General features: G+C 38.9%; 1 protein-coding gene across 1 annotated transcript; it reads right to left on the minus strand.

Moving 5' to 3' along the window:
- Positions 1-1,116: 1,116 nt before the first annotated feature.
- On the minus strand, positions 1,117-21,112 carry ston1 (stonin 1). The gene is made up of 11 exons (XM_028007299.1): positions 20,806-21,112; positions 14,667-16,557; positions 11,996-12,198; positions 6,288-6,389; positions 6,054-6,180; positions 5,857-5,900; positions 4,484-4,577; positions 3,911-4,389; positions 3,334-3,570; positions 1,558-1,647; positions 1,117-1,465 (listed from the first exon to the last, which is right to left on the minus strand). The coding sequence occupies exons 2-11, from the start codon at positions 16,489-16,491 to the stop codon at positions 1,358-1,360; spliced, it is 3,309 nt and encodes a 1,102-aa protein (XP_027863100.1). The 5' UTR covers positions 16,492-16,557; positions 20,806-21,112; the 3' UTR covers positions 1,117-1,357.
- Between the last annotated feature and the right edge of the window lie 505 nt (positions 21,113-21,617).

The following is a 21,617-nucleotide window of genomic DNA, read 5'->3' on the forward strand; positions in this document are numbered from 1 at the left end:
TTTGGTATTTATCAAATCTCTTCTTGGATCTTCCTTTCCACAGTTTCACACTTGGCTACCGAAAACACTCTGCAACAGGTGGAATTTCTTAGACATTTGGTGGAAAAAAACCCTTCATTTTACTAGTAAAACATTCAAGCTGTTGCTTATAGTTTTCGATCACTGCACAGCTCTTTTTCTGAGTGTATTTAGCAAGGACAACCTTCATCTTTCACAGAAGGTTCTGTTCTACATTATTCATATTTTAAGCAAATATTTTCTCCTTAGATCAAAAGAGTCTATTCAAAGAAAGTTTTGAAACCATTTACCAAAAACATTTTTTCCCCATCTGTTATCTTTAGCAGACTTGTCTCAGCAGAAACCCTGGAAAAAAACTGACAATGCAAACTTTTTTTTCTGCTATTTTCTTATGTGCAAATCTGTGTCAGGTTTGGAAGCCAGCAACAGCTCATCCTTTTCCCCAGTGACATTTTCTAAGGATTTCTTTGTCTCAATAAATTCAGATAAGTAATTTCACAGATCTAAACAGACTTAGAAGACATCTGAATATGGGGAGAAATTTTTAAAATCTTTGTTTTGCAAATTGTGAAGCTGCATACATATTTCTTACCAACGGTTTGTCTATCTTGTGCCCTGTTTCTTGGGCACAGTTTTCAACCATGCTTTCCTTCTATCAAGCCTTCCATTAAAGTAATGTTGCAAGGTGCAAGAAATCAGTTTCTTTATCAAAAGACCTTTTGCTTGGTGTAAAGTCAGCAGTGATCCATTAGATTCTGTAGCTCATCAAATTTTCAAAAATAATTTCTCAGTTTCTTATAATGTAATCTATTTTCTGAAAAAAAATAAATGATGGGTTTTTATCAGAAGGCAAAAACAATTTAAAGTTAATTGCTTAGTAAGTTTCACTTTTTGAATTTAAATGCTATTGAGATGGTCAGTGAGTAAATTCTCAATGCATTTTTAAAACAGTTTGATTTCTCCACTGCAATAAGATGTACTACATATTCATTCAGATTAGAGTACATCTAAGTTTTTTGGGGGTTTTTTGCTTTTTATTTATTTTTTTTTTTTAAAATAGGAGAAAACATACCAAAAGAAACCCCCCAAAACAAAGCAGAAGAGAAAGGGTCTTTTAATAAAATTCTCTCAAACATAACAAAAATTCCTTACATTTCTCTCAGTAAACTGGAGCAAAATAAACTAAAGGAAACTTCAAAGTTCCCACTTTCAGCCTTGGTTTGATAAATAATGACAAGAACTAACAGTGATTTGAAACAGAAACGGCTTAATGTGACTCTGTTAACTGAATTTCCGCACTTCATTTTTATTCATGGTTTTCCTTTATGAAACGATCCGCTCACCACTCCGCTTCCCCTATAGCTTTAGAAAACACGTAGTCCCTGCCTCCGTAACTCATCACTCCATCCTTCAGGTGAAACTTCCAGCGATTTTTACTGCGGTGAATCTGCAACGTGAACAAATATTGCAATATTTAATGTCCAGTGCTGGACTTTGTTTAGAGTCGCTTGTTCAGAGAGAGGGAACGGACGTTCTTACTTTGTCATACTGACAAACGATCACATTGTCCGTGTCAAAAAGATCCAGGATGTCCTGTTCAACAACATCGTCTCCAGAATTAAGAGGATCCTAAATGACAGTGCATCATGATTAACAAAAATGAAGCGCTGTAGGCCCTTTTTAAATATTTGGGACTCCAGTGAAGAAAATCATGAGAAGCAGGGAATTTTCCAGGAATACTTATTCAGTGAAAGTTAGCATAAAAGCAAATGATCCACTCAACCAGGAGGTCAAAACAGCTCAATTATGGAGAATCAAGAAATTAAAAAGCAAACTAAATTTCTCCATCAACATTAATATCACGATTCTTTGCAGAGTTTGATGAAAACAGCATTAATTACAATTCAAAGGCGAATTGGCTTCAACCTTCACAGATACCTTCTTTATTTAAAGGTGATGGTATTTATACTTAAAAAAAAATTGGGGGGTGAAAATGAGGGTGACAAATACTTTAGGAAATGGAAAACTAAATTAGAGTAATTGTTTGATTTATGTAATCAAACAAAAATGCTCACGACGGTACCGATATATCCTGCATGTATATTTAAATTTAGTCTAAATATATTAGTTATTCCATTTATTTTATACATAATCTCACTGATCATTAAGAGTTTTCAGGAAATTGAACACAACTGCTGTGTTGCTGGGTGGTGCAGTAACAAAACATTGTGTTTGTTTTTTAATCTGCACTGTATTATTGAATTTGTTCCCACTCCAATTAACGGACTATTCTGCTAAACGTCACTGCTACAGGCCTGTGGTCATTTCATCCCTTTACAGTTTTAGTCATTTCATAGCCAACTGCAAACAAAATTGTGCCAACACTGCGGTTTCATACCAACTGCATGTATTTTTATAGCCACCAGGGCGGCGCTGCTGTCCTCTCTTTGCTCCATCCTAAGCCTTTGAAAGAGGCAGAAGATTTTAATCAAAGAATAAACTAAAGTAATATTGCAAATACACTGTTCAGTAAATACTTTGTTTTAGTGATCAAAAATAGAAATTGATTTATTTACTTAATTGCACAGCACTGAGGGACTGCAGGCCTCCCTTTCTTCAGCTATGATCAGTGTTGATGTATCAACGATGAGGAAGAAAAGAGTTTCATGGCTGAAACCTCAGCTCAGCAGAAAACACAAAAACCTTCATTTCATTTCCAAGAAAACAAAAACATCTGGGTGATCCCCAAAGAGTTCAAGATAATAATGAAAACCAAAGTGATTTTTTTTTAGGCTGGAGTAATTGTTTTCCAGGCTAAATAAAAATGAAACAGCACTTCATAAAGAGTCAAACATGGTAGTGGTAGTGTGATGGTCTTGGGCTGCTGTGGGACCTAAAGGAGCCAAAGTTTCTTTTCTACATACTACAAGTGTGAGTTGGATTGCTAGAACTGCGCCACTCAGAGCAGCAGCAGGTCTGAACTTTGAGATTTTTTTCCCTTTTTCAAACTTTCAATTTCATCTACCTGGGGAAAAAGAAATTGCTTTTTTTGAGACAACCATTCCTTCTCATTTGGATGCTGCGTAGCTGAACTGATTTTTGCCATAACCATAGCAACAGGGTGGCAGATGTTTATTGATTCCAAAGGGAATTTAGATACAGTATTGAAGAATTTGAATTTTTTTCCCTCCCTAAATAAATGACTGAAAACAGAGTAAAGCAAAAACAGGAAATTACCTACAACTGGACAAACACAATTCACACAGCTCAGTAAACGAGACAAAACATAAGACTGAACATGAAGGTCACCCTCACCTCATCTTCTACGTTGGCAAGTTCGCCCTCCGTGCCTTCGTCACTGCTGGAGGAGATGCTGTTGCTGTCGCTGCAGTTTTCCTCCTGCAGCACTCTGATTGCTTCTGCATTGATCAAACCCAGGAAGTCGCTCTCTTCCATGGGAGCCTCCTCTTCCTCCTCTGGGTCCGAGTCATCGGCAGGGCCATCCAGCTGAACAATATCCGACAGCTCTCTGTAGGTGTAGTCCAAGTCCAGCTTTGCAAAGAAACACAAGGAGGAGTTGGAGTTATGTGGTGCAACCTGAAGTTGATGCTCACTTGTTTCATCAAGTTCAAAATTAAAATGAAACAATCTGACAAGGATCTGCTACCTTTACAGCCCAAAGTGACATTTTCTACTATAGCATCTGCAGTTATTTTGAAAGAGACATTTTATTTCTCGTTTGGTTTATTAAAGCAATATGAACCAGCATTTTTCACAAACGCAAATTCTGCATTACTTTAGTCAAAGTTATGAAAACGCACATTGTATGTAAGAATGAAGTGGCATTCAACACAGTTGCTTGGAGGTTCAAAGAGGGAAAATGCTCAGTTACCCCAAGATCAGCTCCAGACTGGTTCCCAGCATTCCCAGCACCTAGTTTCCACACCCTGCTGGCTTTCTCCCTCTCCTCTTCTATCACTTCTTTCAGGATTTCGTCAATGTCTCTGCTTTGCTTCTTCTGTGCAAGAGCAGCCTCCTCTGCAGAAATCTGGAAGTCTAACAGCTGAGTGCAGGGAGAGGCAGGTTCAGACTGGGAGCTCGAATCACTTCCTCCCAATGTGACCTCTCGACCTGGAGGCTCCTGAGGAAGGCCGCTCTCCTGATTCAGGGTGAGACTGGTTCTCGATTGTGTGATGAAAGAATCGGAAGCAGAGCAGGACTCCGGCTCGTGAAGCGGGATGGGATTTGGTAGAGCTGCTGCTGCTGGCGCTTCGCTCTGTTCTGGGACGGTTTGAGCAACACAGGACGCAGCCTGCTGCCCCACTGGAGCTTGAGTAACGACGACAGGAACATTGACTTTGTAAAGTTGCCCTTCAGGAAACAGAAAGGGGAATTTTTACTTTCCAATAGTTACCATTTAAAACCCAAGAACAAGAAGGTAATGAAGACTAAAGCTGTTCGGTACCAGAAGCCGTCTGCAGAGTGACGCCTGCTGGTATCTTAACGGAGTAGGGGAGCGCAGCGGGGAGCGAAAAAGTAGCAAGAGCTTTTGTTTTGTTCTGGTAAAAAGAGGAAATACAATGTTAGTTTTCAAATTTACATTTTAAAAAATTCACAGCAAATTCACAAAATACAGGTTCTACTAATAAAGATGTCTTATAGTAATGAAAATGTCTCTTCTTGGCAACATATGGCTTTATTTGTCCACATGTCTAATATTTAGGTTATGTGGGGGGGGGAGCTAAAATAAGCAAATGCACCATAAGATTATGAAATCAAGTTTATACTTAAATGTAATTATTTAGTACATTAAAAGAAAAATTTATTGAAAAAAATTCCAATTAAATTCTAAAAATATGCAGAAATTTTTTTTAAATGGTGGAAATCTCAGAGCTAATCTGTTCATTTTATGCTCTTAATTAGTATTATAAAGTTTTACATCTTTTTTCTTTTTTAAAGGCAATTTGCTTTGATTCTTTGTTGCAATTAAGAATGATGAGATCAGATGCAACTGATTACCAAATTTATGAAAATTAACTTCAACCCAATTAATTTAATCCAAAAGACAAAAAAATATTATCACTTTTTCATCCCTTCTTGCGTCATTTTAACAATCAGAGGAAAGTAACGAGGACAAGGCAGCCGATTATTGTGATCCTGAAATAAAACAGTAGCTTCTATACATGAAGCGAAGTGGAGAAAGTCTGTTTCTTAGATAAAACCCAAGACCATTTTACCACATCTGGAGACAGGACTGTCTAAAGAAAACATGAAAAATATCCTGGAACTTGGACAGTGAAGCACCCAGATGATATTTATGTGTCAACTCAGTCATCAATTTCAATAAAATAAAACCTTAAAGAAGCCATACATTTAAAAACACACCAGGAGTATATTGCTTCAAAAGACAAAAAAATTTGAAGAGAGTCAAACTCCCACGACTTTAATCCCATTAAAATCTCTGTGCTTTTCTTAGTCCTTTATGAAATTATGGCACTGCAGCATGGTAAGATTAAATAATGATTTTGCTGAAGCTTTAAATATAAAAAGCAAAATACTTGTCAGTTTCAAACCTTTTTTGCCATGACTGAATAAAAAAAGAGGAATACAAGTTACTTTTCAGGAGCTTTCACAGAACTCACCAGGTATTTTAGGTAACTTTAATAAAAGTTACATTCAGTCACATTCAGAGCTTACCAAATATATTCCAGAACTTTTATGGCTTTCTCCATAAATGTACCAAGATCTGGAAAAGTTCTGGATAAGCTTCTTGTAAGTTACCAGTAAGCTCCAGGAAGGTATGAGCTGTATGAAACTGACCGTTTCTATGACACTTACCTGGACCAGTAAGCTGTGGACGTTCTGACCTGTTTGCATCAAATCTGGAGAAAGAAAAAGAAAACAGAATCTAAACAGGTGACACCCAAACAAGCCTCCCTCCATTTAAATTATTTCAATAGCTCTTACAGTGACACAATGATTAAACTTAATTGACTGATTAGAGAGGTAAGATGCTTAAAGGTGTGGATCATCACCTAGACGTTCCTGGTTCTGGTCGGCCTGTGAGTAGCTGGCAGGAAGCTGGAGAACAAAGTTGGAGGAGTTGTTGTTCTTCCTGAAGTCCTCCATTGCTTTGGACTGCATCACTTTTGACTCCCAGAGCTGCAGAGAAGACACAGCGGCGCGTCTTCCTGGTGTAGTTCACCCTCCCCCCGCTAGGTGGCCTTACTTTGTTGCGCTTGGAAACTTTTGTTTTCTGCTTTACTCACATGCCTCAAGTCGTCCAGCACTCGATCTTCAAGGCCTTCATCCAAAAACAGTTCCTTCATGCCGTCAATCACATCATCCATGATGGACAGGTAGAGTTTGGCCTGCGGAAATAATTAGGATAAAAAATAAAAATGAAAATAAAAACAAGCCGTAAGATCAGCTAAATATGTTCTCTATAGATAGAGTAAATAAACATTTCCGAAATAAAGCAGCTTTTGGAAACAAATGTGACTTTTCTCACCACTGGGCCTGAATTATTCAGCATCGTATAAGTCAGACTGCGTATCAATAACAGTGAACCTGGAAGCGTAATGCAGAAAAATCACGCTGATAACCCTCCGTCTGTTTCCTGATCTTGCACACAGGTGACAGTAATTATCATCATCAAGCTCCAGCCCAAAGGAGCAAAACCCGAGGTGACGTCATAGGCGGGTTAAAAAGAACTGCGGCCCGGGGCGCAAAGATCCAAAAAGCCCTCCTTCAAAACACCAATGATACAAAACAACCGCAAATCATGATATTATTATCAGTGACATTACTGAGGTAATATCTGTATGTATGACAAGTTGGGTTGAATATAGTGCAAAAGTACTGTGCATTTGTATAAGCACGGTGTACTTTTGGGATTATTTCAGTGTCTTAGTGTTTATTTTTGAGCTATTTTTCTATTATTAGTAGTAATGGAGGAGGATTTTTGTATCCGATGAGAATCATTAAAATGACCTTTGCCTATTGATAGGGCGTTTATAAAAACCCTCTCTTTGTGTTTTTATGTAGAAAATTATTTTTTTTTCCTGCTTATCGTTTAGTTACTGAAGCTCTGAGAAGAACATCTGCTGCATGGCATACTTTTCTTTTTCCACTGGGGCTTATTGTGCTACAATTATAGGAGCTCTTAGCACTTCCTTGTTTACAGTGGGGAAATACAAGGCAGGTCTAGACGAGGTCAGCCAGCAGTCCCTATAGACTATGAAGTCAGACAACAATGTGATCCGTAGGATTAATGTCTGGAGATGTGGAGGGATCCAGTTGAAGCATTTTCAGCTTCATAACACAATGATAGCTCCTATATGACCTGCTGTAGTCTGGGTTAGAAAGCTGAAAATGTAATGACTAGAAACTGCATATAAGACACATAACTTTTTCCCTCTTCACTGTTTGCAGGTGAGATTAATTAGAATTACCAAAGTTATTTGCTAAATAATCATTTTTATTTTCATTTTAATAATAGCTTTTTTTCATTTCTAGAAGTTGGCAAACAGTTATTACCTTTAAAATGTTTTAAGAAAGCTCAGGTCATGATGGTACATAGGTTTTTCAACCTGAAATACATTTAATTAGCAACATTTGTGTTAAAGAGAGGCACACTTCATTCTGCCCCTTTTTTTATGACCCGCTGAAAAACTTGTGGACCTCAACAAAAATCCAGATTAAAAAACCTGGTTTGTAAATGCATCCAGGTAAAAATACTAAAAATGATCTTTTATGGTCTAATGAATGTATGTTCATAATACGTCCATAATAACCATAAATATACATTTAGACAGAGAAGGAAATGTGAAGGCACCTTAATGGTTTAAGCAGGAGGTTTACTGCAGGAGGGACTGGTGCGTTTTATTAAACAGATTTTATCATGGAAAAAAAAAGATATTCCGTGGAAATACTGAAAGACATCAACCAGGAAGTTGGCCACAAAAGGGTCTCCCACATTGATAATAACCCTAAGCATATCAGCAAAGGATAATGATCCTGATAAAGCTCATTATACTTAATAATCCCATTTTACCTCTGAAAATAGTGTTTTCTTCATTTTTATAGGTAAAAGTTAACAGGTTTCCCGTCATTACATCCTCTTTTCCAGTTTAAAAGAAAATATATTTCAGAGTCCTGCTTTATGGTTACTTTCAAACAAAAAACAATGCAGTAAGCTGAATCTAGTACACCACTGCAAGCTGAACCACTGAACCCAGAGTACGACATACAACCAGTTAAAAAATATCTATCGTTTTGTTTTGTTTTTTTGCAAAAAGAGCCTTATCCTTTTCAAAACTTTATGTTCAATAGATTCACAGCAGCATAACTCCTGACCCCTTCTTCCTCTGAGCTGGCTGCTCGCCGATTACGGCTCTCTTTCCGGCCTCGAGGTCGACTCTTCCTCTGCCGAGGGCGAAAGTGCTGCAGCTGAAAGCGGCTACATGAAACACATCTCCACACTGAGCAGTTTACTGTAGCTGTCACTTTGCTACAGAGCTGCTCTGAATTTTGCACTTAGGTTTATGCTGCAAATATAGAAAAGTGAAGACTTGTTCTTAAGATACATGGCATAGCCATCCACTCTGGAACTACATGTTTAATTTATCAGCACATATCTTGGAAATAGAAATTACTCTGTCATTTAAATAAATTTTAGATTCATAAAATGTACCTTCAGTTTCAGCTTCTTCATAATACATAAAACTAAACCCAGTTTCATTATTGAAGAGTGGTAAAAGGAGAGCCACTGTTGAAATAAAGCCATATGTAGCCCTGGCTCACTGCAGTCAGATACAATAATTTTTTTTTATTTTTATGGCCATATACACAACGTGTGTGGCAGAAAACTAACATTTCACATTATCCTATAATGAAACAAGGTGGTAGCTGCACATTGCTGTGGGGAGGCTTTTCCTCAGCAGAAGTGGAAAACTTTAGACTCACTTTTCAGCAGAACAGCCTGAAACGTACAACCAGAGTTACAATAGAAAGGATCAGATAAAAAAATATTCATGTGTTTGAATGAAATAGTCAAAGCTGAGGCCTCAGTACCATCTGGAATGTGTGAAAACTTTTCTAAACTGCAGTTTATGAATGCTCTCATTCAGATTTCAATCACCTTGAGTTATTTTTGCAAAGATAAATTTCCACCTAAAGAAAAAGAGAAATCAGTGTCTGGCTGAGCAAAGCAACCAGAACCATGCCCTGAAGGGTTTGATGTTGTACCAGCAGCAAAATGTGTTTAAACAAAGTACAGTATTAACTTGGAGGCCAATAACACATCAACACTCCTTGATCCTCTGTATATTTACACACTACTTTTTGTTGATTTATTACCTGAAAACACCATAAACAAGTTGAAGTTTCTGATTGTGACTCGACAACACGTCAGAAAGCATAATCTTTGTATAGACTGTAAACAATGAAGGGGTAACATAACCAGAATACATCGTTTTGGGACGTTCTTTTTCACAAAGGGAAGAACTGGATGAGTTCCTGCAAGTCGAAGCTTCTGCCAGGAGTGAGTCATGAAAAGAAGAGCCAAAACTAAAGCTGACGCTTGCCTTATAAAACAAGAGTAATCTGGTGAAACAATGGCGATCCATGTGCAGCTCTCTTTCTCTATCTAAGCGTGCCAATCCGGCGTGTTCAGCTCCGGCTCTGATGTTTTCTCTGCTGGCCACTTACCTTTACACCATGTAGCACTTCAGAAAATCATTACCGGAGCGCTGCATGCAATCTGTTGAGGAACACGGTGTCAGTACTGGATATCTCATCCTGCTATCAAAGGTACAATCACTGAGAGCCAGAAGTACATCTCATTAAATCAACCTTTTGTTTTTGCTGCGTAGATTTAAACTCAAGAATTTGTCCCAAGTTTAATGGGTGGAAAAGAACAAAATAACTACTCAGAGTCGTTAAGGTTTAATTCAGTTTTTATTCTTGATGCACATAATATCCAGCGTAAGCCAGGCACCTCATACATAAAATAAAAAATAAAAAAAAAATTACCTTCACCATTTTTAATTAATTCTTTTATTCAGACCTTATTCCCAGCCAAGAGGCAAAAAAGACCTCATAATAAAGATTTGATTTGCTTAAATAAAATTAAAGTCGTCCATAAAGCAGCCTTCGTTTAGAGTCAGGGGTCAGCTCTGTATTGATGATGACAAAATGCTGGTAAGTATGAAAGTCTAAAACTGCCACAATCAAATAATATACCCATAATTTTAAATGAAATTGTTAATTTTATCATATTAGTATGTAAAAAAATACTAAATACACTTCATGAAATGTCAAAAACAATTAAAACTTAGTAGTTTAATGTTGTATTTATGTTAATATAATTTTTTGACTTCATTCCTATGCAGCAGCCCACCATGAAACGTCAATAGCAGCTTTTATAACACACACTGAACAGGACAGATAAGAATGTTAATGAAATAATACAATAATTTATTCTTTATTTGATGCCCTTACACTTTCTAAATTGTATCTATTTATACAATTTATATATATATATATATATATATATATATAAAACTCATATTTGTGGTTGAATTGTGGCAATTTTGTGCCTTGTCAATAATGAGGCTCATACTGTCACACAGTAAAGTTAAGACATGAGTTTGTACATTCATTATTACCAACAATGCTTCAAATACCTTTCTTTTCATGTAACCTATCAATAATAGAAGATGCTTTAGTACAAATTTAAAGGAATGATTCTTAAGTCTGTTTGACAGAATTGTAAGAAACGGCCTGACCCCCAACTAAGATGATGAAAATAAAAGATGATTTTAGCTGATTATTGGATAATTTCTGTTTAGCATGACTTTAATGAGACTGTGAGTCATTCCGGAGAGCAGTGCAGAGAGGATGCGAATGCAAGATTTTATATACACACAGTAGTATAGAAATATAATTAATAAATCTATTGTAAAATCTATATAAAGTGCTAGGCAAAAAGAATGTTAAGTTGTTTTAAGCCTAGAGACATTCAGTCTCAGGGTTAAGGATGCAGAATTTCATGAGAACTACAACCAGTTACGGAAGAATTATCTGAATCTGACAAAAACCTCAAAGCCTCTCACGTTTTTTGATCCTCATTAGGATGATTTTGGAAAGAGTGTCGAGCTAAAGAAATGCCGTTTTGGAAATTACTGGGTCATACAACCAGATTGCCTCTGTGAGTCTGTTTCAATCCATTTTTTCTCCACTTCCACCTTAAAAAAGAGACAAAAACACACAATTAGAGAAACCAATATAGAGTTTGAGCTACAGTGGAAATAAAAAGTCTACAAATCCCTTTTAAAATCCCAAGTTTTTACGAAGAGAAAAATATGATCCCTCATAAAATCTGCACAAATTAAATTTGAAAATTACATTTTGCAGGGGAAAAAATGCAAAATCTAAAGCTAAAATAATGTGGCTGCACAAATTTCTTATATCTTGAGATGTGGCCGTCAGCATTAACCACATAATTCTGCTATTATTTAAAGTGCATCTGTTTAACCCTAAATAAAAGTTAAGCTTGTTTTTTTTTTTCTGACATAGTCATATTTTACAGCCAAGTCATGGCCACAGGCATCTCAGCGTCAAAATGTATCAGTCAGGAGATGGGCACAAAGTAATTTGCAAGCCATTAAATTCATCATAGAGCAAAGTAAAACCACTCATTATCAAGTGAGGAAAATAGGATGCGTCAGTGACATTAGCAACACCAAATAGGAAGAAAAAAAAAATCACATTATTTGTGTTTCTATTTTGCGTTTTTTCTCCTAAAAGATTTCGGTTTGTTTTTCAGTTGAGCAATTCAGGTCAGGGATGACGATGAGGGTCAAAAAGGCTCTGAAGTAATTTATTTTGGTTCCATCTCTTAGCATGTGTCCGCAGACTTTAATCCACCTTGTATAATGTTTGCTGTGTGAAGTTTCCTGAGGACTCGTCTCACCTGACAGTGATAGCGCGTCCAGCTGGTCACGTGTTTCTGCGGTTGAATGTCGTTCACAGTGCCGAGGGACTTGACCCTGGTCTGCGACACGACCGCACCCGAGATTTCACATTCCATGGAGACAAAGGGGTACCAGTCACTGGGGATCTCCTGATCAGATCCCAGCTCCAGTTTACAGGAGAATGAATGGGGATGATCCACTGCTGCAAGAGGGGGGGGAAAAAAACAATGTGCTCTTGTAGTTAACAATGGTAACACCAGCAAATAAATATGCAATGCCAAGTAAGCCAAAAGTCCTGAGGGGCTCATCAAAAATGGATGAGCAAGGGTGAAGCATGCAGCGGCCCTGAGGTGCAAAGAGAGACAATAAAGCTGAAACCTGCCGAGATTTTGTTGCCAAGTTTTGATTTTGTAAAGCTAATCTGCCAGTTCTGATTTTATCAGACTCTTAATTTTTCCGTATCAAATATAAAAAAGCCAGAATACTTCTAGCTTTTGGGGAAAACCAGAGTAAACAACAAAATGCTTTCTTAGTAAAATAAAATGACTTTCTCACAGACAGCCCAGAGCCATCTCTCCTTAAGTCACAGATAATCTACAAATACAGCTAAATCCTCCAGGTTTGCAACAGATGTGTCTGTAGATAAAACATGACTAAAAATGATTTCAAGTTGCCTTTTGAAGACAGGTTATGCTTCACTAAATTTGTAGCTGCAAATTGTACCACAAGAAGTTCAGTGACTGATATGAGATCTATTCTAAATAAATAAAAACTGAGTTTAACAATAAAGGGAAGAATGGAGAAGATGCAAGATGACTCTTCTTCCTGCTGATCCACAGGCGCCCAGCTTAGTCATTATTAGTCTGTTTGTAGAGGAATTAGATTTTAATCTTAAAAAGTGACATTTCTGAATGGCTGGTAACGCATCCTAACTCAGTATAATCTTTGACAGAAACAGTCAGATTCCTCAAACGGATAAAACAAAACACAGTCAGACTTTTGTTTATTTTCTGAACTTTCTGCAGCCGCCTGAACAAATACCCAGCATGCCTCAGATGAAAATGGAGTTTCTCTGAGCTTTGTTGCTTTCTCTTCAAAATGATCATTGATACTAAAAATAGCTACATTAGTCTTCTTCCCTCATTAAGTTTGAGGCGTGAGACCTAAGAACAAAAAAATCTCTGATCATGAAAACAACTAGAGGAAAAAAAATCAGATTTTTGCTACCAATCACTGATCAGAATCTGGTTTCTGTGTCCATTTCTAAAATATTTCTGTCAGCTGTTGTTCTTCTTTTTGTGAAATATTTTCATGTTTTCTGATTTTTATTTGTTTGTATCCACCTATGCCACAGGTTTGATTCATTGCTCATTTTGACTACTTTTACTTCCAAAAAACAAATATTTTTCTATAACTTTATGAGAGGTCTTGAGCCCATTTCCTAAGGCTTTCCGGAGTGTCTAAATGATTTTGGTTGCTCAACATTTAAAAATACAACTACATCCAAAAATATTTTACACCTTAATTACATCCTGTTAAGATTACTTCCAGTTCTTTTCCATTCTGTCTACAAAATATTCAAAACGCTGCTGATCACCTTCTGATTGGAAAAAAAAATAGTGACAGCTGTTCTGGCTTTGCTGCACTGAACATTAAAGGATCCAGTTAAAGTTTTTTTGGTTGTTTTCAGGATTTCAAACAATATGACACCAACTTATTTCTCTGAACATTTATGGGATTCACACCCCAGTTACTGCTGGACTCAAAGGCAGAAGTAACACAAACCTTTCATATGTTGTCAGTCAGAGGTGTTCCAACATTCGATTGTTTAACATTCCAGGTTAAAATACAAAAGTTTTTCTCTCTTTTAATTGTAATTGTGTAACTGTTTTATCAGATTTACTATATTTCTGCAAAATTTTATTGTATTTTAATTGCAGCATGACCTTGAATCAGCAGGCTATAGAATGGATACCAGAGCAGATAGCTATGATATTATACAATTAATAAATATTAACCCTTCTTTATTCTGTCAAAAATAAAATGTTCACATATTTGGTCTCTTCTTCTTTTCCCTCTGTTGTTTAGAGAACCTTCAGATTGACCTTTGTGTTTTTCCTTCAGAGCAAAAGACTCCCATTAAGCTAAAACATCATCATTCTGGCTGCACAGGAATGACGTTTCATATCAGCAGAAGTAAAAAGTTTTCTGTCAGTCTCATAACAAGATTTTAGGGACTTTGGAGACTTTCTCCCATCTGTTGTATGAGTAAATTTGGTTGGATAGTAGATCTGGGTATGCCAGCTGTTGTTTTAAGACTTGATTGTCCTCCATTAGCATTTCTACTTAACTGATTTAAAATTCCTCTTAATCTCCTCATCAGTCTTGGATTCTTCCATCGGATGTCCTAATTTTGTTTTTACATGAATGTATATTGTATTTTTTAGCAGCAACAACTTATCTCTTTTAATTGTAATTGTATAGCTTTTTATCAGATTTACTATATTTCTGCAAAATTTTCTTGCAGAAATTTTGTTTTGAAATATCAAGTTATACTTTTCTGGTTTATGTTTTTTGTGGAAATATTCTCAAGCTGTAGCATTTCTTAAGGTTACCAGTATGAGAATCTAAAACCAATTCATTTCAACCAATCTCTTCATGAAGTGTTACCTGTGTTCTTGGCAGGCAGTCTATCGATCCTCCACACGATGGCTGAATAAACATTCTCGTACTTGACAGACCCGATGGACACCTGCATGACGGGCTGCGAGTCCGTGGCTCTGACCGAGCCCAGGCAGGCGTTTCTGTTCATTCGGGCCTTCAGCGACCTTTGCCGCAGCAGGGCCACCGTCTGCGTCACCTTGACCCAGTCACCTGGAACCGGGACGCGGATCACCACGTTTTCGCACAGCGGTTGAGAGGTGTCAGACGTCCTGAGGGAGGAGAGGAAGGTGGCGGACATGTTGAGGAAGGCCTGCAACTCCACATAGGCTCCTTGGACCGTGACCACAGCTTTGATCGAAAAGGGAATCTCGGTGCAGCCCAGGACCGCTGTTTTGTACCGCATCAGCTCCACCCTGCACGCATCCGGAGGGGAGAACTTGATGAGCCGGGACATCTGAAACTCAGTCTCGTTCACGCATTGGTGAAAATGTCGGTCGGTGATCTCCATCCAGAGGTCACTGTCCTCCTCGTACCCGTGGCTGGAGTTAGAATGCAGCAAGCCGAGATCGTTCAGGGCGAGAAAACAGTCGCCCTGTCCGCTCAGGAAGGCCAGACAGTGGATCTGGGTGAAAGCTGCTCTCTCCATGACCGTCCCCGACTTATCCAACTGTATCCAGATGTGGTCAGTGACCTGCAGCGACAGCTCCTGCTCCTCGTACTGCCGCCTCTGCTGATGCTGTACGCTCAGCTTGAAGATCTCCTCCTCCATGGAGACAACCAGATCCTCCATGTCCTCGTGCGCCGTGGAGCCAAACTTCAGCAGCTGCTCCACCTCCGCCTCGTGACTCACCTCCAGCTTCGGGTGGAAGCGCTTCTTCTCAGTGTAAGAGAAGAGCTCCACCTTGAAGGTGAGGACCTTCCTAGGCTCGCTGTAGCTCTCCACCTTCAACTCCGATGGCCTGCACTGGGGGAGGAGCTGGAACTCTTTGTACGGCTTCTCCAGGCCTTTCTCGTAAAACATCTGCAGCACGCCTCCGGGCAGCAGGCGGAGATAGATGGGCCCCCACTGTCGGGACGACATGCGATTCTTTTTTTCAGGAATCCTGAGCATGACGGGCCAGCCGTCCCTCTTCTGACTACGGAAAAGACCCCTAGGGACGAACTGTACCGAACCATCGCCTAGCACTTCGTTTCTTCCCTCCAGTATGTCCGTATGTCCCTCCTTTCCTACTTGCAGGTCTTCCAGTTTATTCCAGACAAAGGAGAAAGGGTTCTGGGGTTGGTCGCGGGGAGGCGTGCTGCCATCTTTGGTCCGAATAAAGAATCGCGGTAGGCTGTTGTCTGTGTCTGAGTCTGAGGAGGAGCTGCTTACATCCACGCTCCGTCTGGAATCGTCCCAGAAGGGGTTAAAGTGACCAGAGTTTCCCCTGAAAGCTGGGAAGGGGCTCGGCCCATCCGCGGGTTGACTCGGAGTCTCTGGTGCGGGTGAGGGTACTGAGACGCCCGATGGGCTGGAAAAACTCCGGAAGAAGGAATTTTTTTCGCACGATGGGCTGGCGCTGGTGGAGACTCTAGTCACAGGAGTACTCAAGGCGCTGCTGCAGGGTCTGAAAGACTTCCCACTGGAACCTGACTGGCTTTGAGGCGATTCCAGCGAACTGCTGAAGCTCCAGGAAGTGTCTTTGATTGGAGGAAGCACCAACTTCAGACCATTGGGACGTGGTACTGATGCTTTGATAAGAGCAGGTGATTGCAGGGGCTTCTGAGGCGATGAGACCGGCGTGACTTCGTCGTCAAAGGTGACCCAGTTGGAATGGTTAGTGGAGCACATGGCTGGACGCTTCAAAGGACAACGGCTCCTGGATCACAGGTCCTCTGATTCAAAGTCTTTTTCCATCTGTCAAAGGAACAAAAACAGGAGTCAGAAAGAAATATTAAAAAAGATTTTCAGTTGCTAAAGATAAAAATTAAACAAGATTTTAAACACAAGCTCCAGTTATCACAGAGAAAACACGACCCTGAGGACATTAATAGAGCATTTTTCCTGAGGGCAAATTCCTAAAATAAAACTCATGCCCGTCACTCCATCGGCTTGATCTGAAGATTATCTTTCAACCTTGAAGAGGCTGCAGCTGCAGTGAGAAAAGATACCAATGAATTTGTAGTCAATTTAAATTTATTGTATTTGATGAACCTGCTTTGATTTAGAATTTATTGTATTTTATACCTCAGATAAAGTTGATAAAAATACCACACTGCCTAACGTTTTCTGACTTTTTTATGCTACAACCATAGACCTTTATGTTTTATTGAGATAAAACACAGTTCCAGTGTATAATGTTATTTGCTAAATTAAAGTTTATTAGTTTTTGAGATCCATATATCACTTGAAAATCATCTCAAAACAACATTTTAATTTATTGCAAAAATTATTAAAACAATTTATTGTCCAGCAAAATTTGTTCCCTACTGATCTAAACCAGGAATGTCCAACTCCTGTCCTCAAGAGTCCCTGTCATGTATATTTAAGATCTTGACAACAAGAGTTGGACATCTCTGATCTCTCCAATCAACACTTTCAAAAGGAACAGTCACTTATTTTTCTGTCTGCATTTTGGTTAGAATCTCAAAAAAACCCTTTAGATTCAAAGGTTTGAAAGAACTGCATATTGTGCACTTTCAACTTCCTGAGATCTGATTAAAAAAATAGGATGTTCTAAATATTTTATGGTGAACTTGCTCCAAAATGCATTTGAGAGAAGTTGGTAATTGCGGCAAAAACCCAGCCACATTAAAGGGTCTGATTGGTCCATAATGTGATGGAGCAGCTGGTAAAGCAAGAAGCTAGAGAAACATAACGCCTGTTTAATGTCTCTGCCATCGCTGTAGGATGAACGTCATAGATGTGAGACATATTTCCAAAAAAATAATTAATTTGACAGCAGATAGAGATTAAACATGCTGCAATCCTCATACAGTCTTGCAGTTAATTTTCCTGCAAATCAATCATCGTCTGTCCTTTGATGTGCTGGCAGCTCTGCTCTCAGAAACATCAGGCTCAAAGGCCACAGAGAGAAGCCACTTATGAACTGCTGAAGCTCCATCTCCCAATAAAGACAAGCAAGCTGAAAGCCTCAATTACAGCCTCCCTCCTCCCTCCAAGATCACAGCCACCACTTGCAAGTTGGAAACATCCGATGGAAAGTTCCCCTCGGTATTAATATACTCGGGTTTTGTGAGGGATCCAATTCGGGAAGAGCGGATTGACAGCCACTCAGTCAAACACAGAAGAACATCTTCCTAATGAGAGGATGTTTGTAAATCATACGCACGCATCCGCAAGTTCGCCCGTCCTCTCCAACTTATAGAAGGCAGTCAGCTTTGATTCAAAGAGAAGGATGTGTTCTTTCAGGAGGAGGGAGTTCACTGACAGGCTTATTTCCAGTTTTCTTCCTGGGCTCTCTCGCAGGCGGTGCAGAAATGAGACGCAGCTAAATCTATGGAGGACAAAAGAACACATTCCACTCATTCCTCTGGGACCAGAGGCTTTGCACACAGGAAATACCCGCCTGCTCCACTTGTGTGAACTTACAACAAATATTATCCATGTCACTTTATCACATTCTGATGCGTCTGGTTATTAACCTCAAGCAGACATGCAGAAAGAGAGACTCTGCAGTTCAATACAGGCACAGTATAATACAAGAACAGAGATGCTTTATTTGGACGTTTTTGCACTTTGAAATTTTTAATTTAAAAAAAAAAAGTGCAACTGAATCAAAAACACGTCAGCAAACATCCAAGTTTTCACAGTGGAGCTGTCCCCTCCGGGGAACTGAGGTGAAATGTTCTGACCATGACAGAAACCAGTACTTATCGTCATTTAGCCACAAACGATGACTGAGCTGAAACAGCTCCAGAGTAAAACCGCTGAGCTGAGAGAAAAGAAAAAAAAAGATGAGCATGCAGATGCTTCCTGATGACACGAGGCAGGTTCCTGTTGGATCCTCTACATGTTTCCTGCTCATCGAGTAAGTCTGTGGTTTTCCTGGGATGACATGAATATAAAGGACATGGCACACCCTCAAGTTTAATTTAAAGCGAAAAGATTTCTGTTGTGACAAACAATGACGAAGTAATCCGGGGCAGTGGCTGAAAATGAGATGAGCCATCTCCAAGGGCATCTCTATCGCCAGCTTAAAAAACAGAAAAGAAAAGATAGCTTCAAGCAAAGCAGAGCTAATAGGGGAGTCTGGATCCTGCAGTTGATTTTTTCCGCTCATACACTTAATAAAGTTTTTATTGTTGCACCCGTAGAGTTTGTTTCAGACCCAGCTTGACTGGGAGGAGAAAAAAAAAAAGGATATATAGATTAAATATGCGAGTGTGTGCAGTTTTCTCTCAGGCAATTAGGGAAGGCTAATGAGGAAAAAAAGAACAGTTAAAGTTAAAGTTGGGCTGTCACTTGTGGAAATAATATAAGATTATTTTCAGGAGAAGTAAAACAGTCTGTGGGCAAGGATTCTGCTTGTACTGTGAAAGTATTAAGAGGAAATGTAGATTTTACAAAACCAAGCTGGTTTAAAGGGCAAATATCATCATAGTTTAGCGCCAAAACCATCCTAAAAAATCGGAATTTTAAAATATTAAATTAGAACCTCCCTAAACGGCTTGGTTTTAGAAACAGAGAGAGAGAAAAAAAAGAGTGGTTTTAAGTTCACTGTTGGAAACATTTTTTGCTCTAGTATGAAAAAACTGAAAACTTGGCTTCAAATAATAGAACATCTTTAAAGTTGCAGTATGTAACTTTTATAAACAATATGTTTTCTTTACATGTTTCTTAAAACTGGCACTATGTCTCACAGTGTGATTGACAGTGATAAGTTCTTCCTCTTGGCTCTGATTGGTTGTTTCTGACTTGGAGCGGTGAATGAATTTCTGCAGATGGCAGTAGAACCACAGGTAATCTGTCACACATTATTTTGTTGACAGTTCTAACAAATACATAAAAAACATATTGTTTGTAAAAAATTACATACTGCAGCTTTAAGAGACATTGATAATAATGTTTCTGCCACAGCTATTAGCAGCGAAGCAGCAGCCAAACCAGCGGCCATATTGGATTGTGATCTCAGGATTGCTCCACTAGCATTGATTTTCCTTTTGGGACTAATTTTAGGAGACTTCTTGTGGTTTTCCCGACTTGAAACTCTGAAAAATTAACATCCGGGTACAAAAATGTATGGATTTCCGAACTGCCTACGTTCGGAACTCCATACCTGTCGTCGCCACTCTTCGGCTACTTTCGGCTAATGTCGGGGTGCTTGTCTTTTATCTTTCACGACTTCAGACACAGAAACTATTATGACTATCAACAACTACACGTAAGAACACAATGAAAAGTCATTAAAAAACAAACTTGTATCCCTTTTATTAGACTAGACTTTTACAACGAATTACAGAGTGGTCTTAAAGTGCAAAACACGCTATACAGCAACACCCCGAAAGGTAGTTTTAAAATATTTTTTTGTTGAATTACTTCCGTTTCTGAGTTTCGTTGTGGCAGCCACATTTACACAGGTTTAGCTCTTGAAACCAAAAGTGAACAAAGTCTCTTTCATTTTGTTTATTTTTTAAAGTTCTCAGCTAAACTTAAGCATTAGAAAAGCCACATTAAAATGCCATTCCTTTTCGTAAATTAACTGGATCTCCATCTCGTTTCGCATCTTGATGCACTGTTAGCACCATTGTTGCACGCAGAGGGGGGTCAGTAAATCCCGGCCAAACACACTAGTTACCGAGTGAACAATTTAATTTCTCCCACAGCAGCTGGTAGAAAACCAAAACAGAACGAGGATGCTGTCATCAGAGCATCAGAGGCCCCTGTAACCCGGACACAGAGGCCCAATTCGGGTCCCAGTTTAGTTTTACTGTTGTGACAAACACACTCGGAGTTGTTGTTACAACTTTTAAAGCTGTATCACTGCATGCAACACTTACTCACAGCAGAACCAAAGCGGACTAAACACCATCTACAAACACCCCGAAACTTGCTCATGTCCCTGATTTTTTTTTTTTTAAAGTGTCCATGTTTGTTTTTGTTTTGTTTTTTTGCGGGATGCAAAAGAAATTCATGAATACTCACAAAGTCCCGCCGAACTGTTGTGCTTTAATTCAGGTCATGACCGCCGCTTGATGGACACGTCTGAACTCCGCTGTCGGCAGTCTTTTGCTCAAAATGGCAGAGTGTAAATCCTGGGAGTTTTCACAGCATAGCGCTTCCCCTCCCGAGTTTACAGACTGTCTTCCAACGGGACAGAGTGGTGGTGTGTTCAAGGCTGTCGGACTTTTGGAAACCGGTCACATTGCGCGTAGAAACGTAGCAAGCGGAGAACACAGCAGACGTTGCGACTAAATAACAGCAGACCAGATTTTGGTTAGACTATTTTTGGTTTGGGTTTTGCTATATTTTTAACTGTGGTCTTTATGAGTCTCTGTTCTTGGTGCGTCACGCTAGTGAGGATGATACAGCGGGTGTCTACATGCCCCACAATTCAAAAACAGCAAGAGCCCGCTTAGTTTCCCTCGAAAAGGTATTCACACCCCAGAACGTTTTCATTTTCTGTCACTTTACAAACACAAACTTTAGTATATTTCATTAGAATGCTTGCAATAAAGCCTAAATAGCTTTAAGTTAACAATTTAAAATTGCAAGAGGGGGAAAAATGACATTCTCACACATAAACCTTCACAAACCACTTTATTGGTGATACTGAAGCTGAACCTTTTAACCATCATGCAAAACTATAAGAAAACTAAAACTGACTCTCACACTATCATCCCCTTTGTGAAACATGGTGGTGGCAGTCACATGTTGCGGGGTTGTTCTACTTTAACAGTGACAGGGAATCTGATGAAAACTGACAATAGGATGTATGGAGCTAAATATATGCCAAA

Source organism: Xiphophorus couchianus, chromosome 22 (genome assembly GCF_001444195.1).
Source record: "Xiphophorus couchianus chromosome 22, X_couchianus-1.0, whole genome shotgun sequence".
NCBI classification, from domain to species: Eukaryota; Metazoa; Chordata; class Actinopteri; order Cyprinodontiformes; family Poeciliidae; genus Xiphophorus; species Xiphophorus couchianus.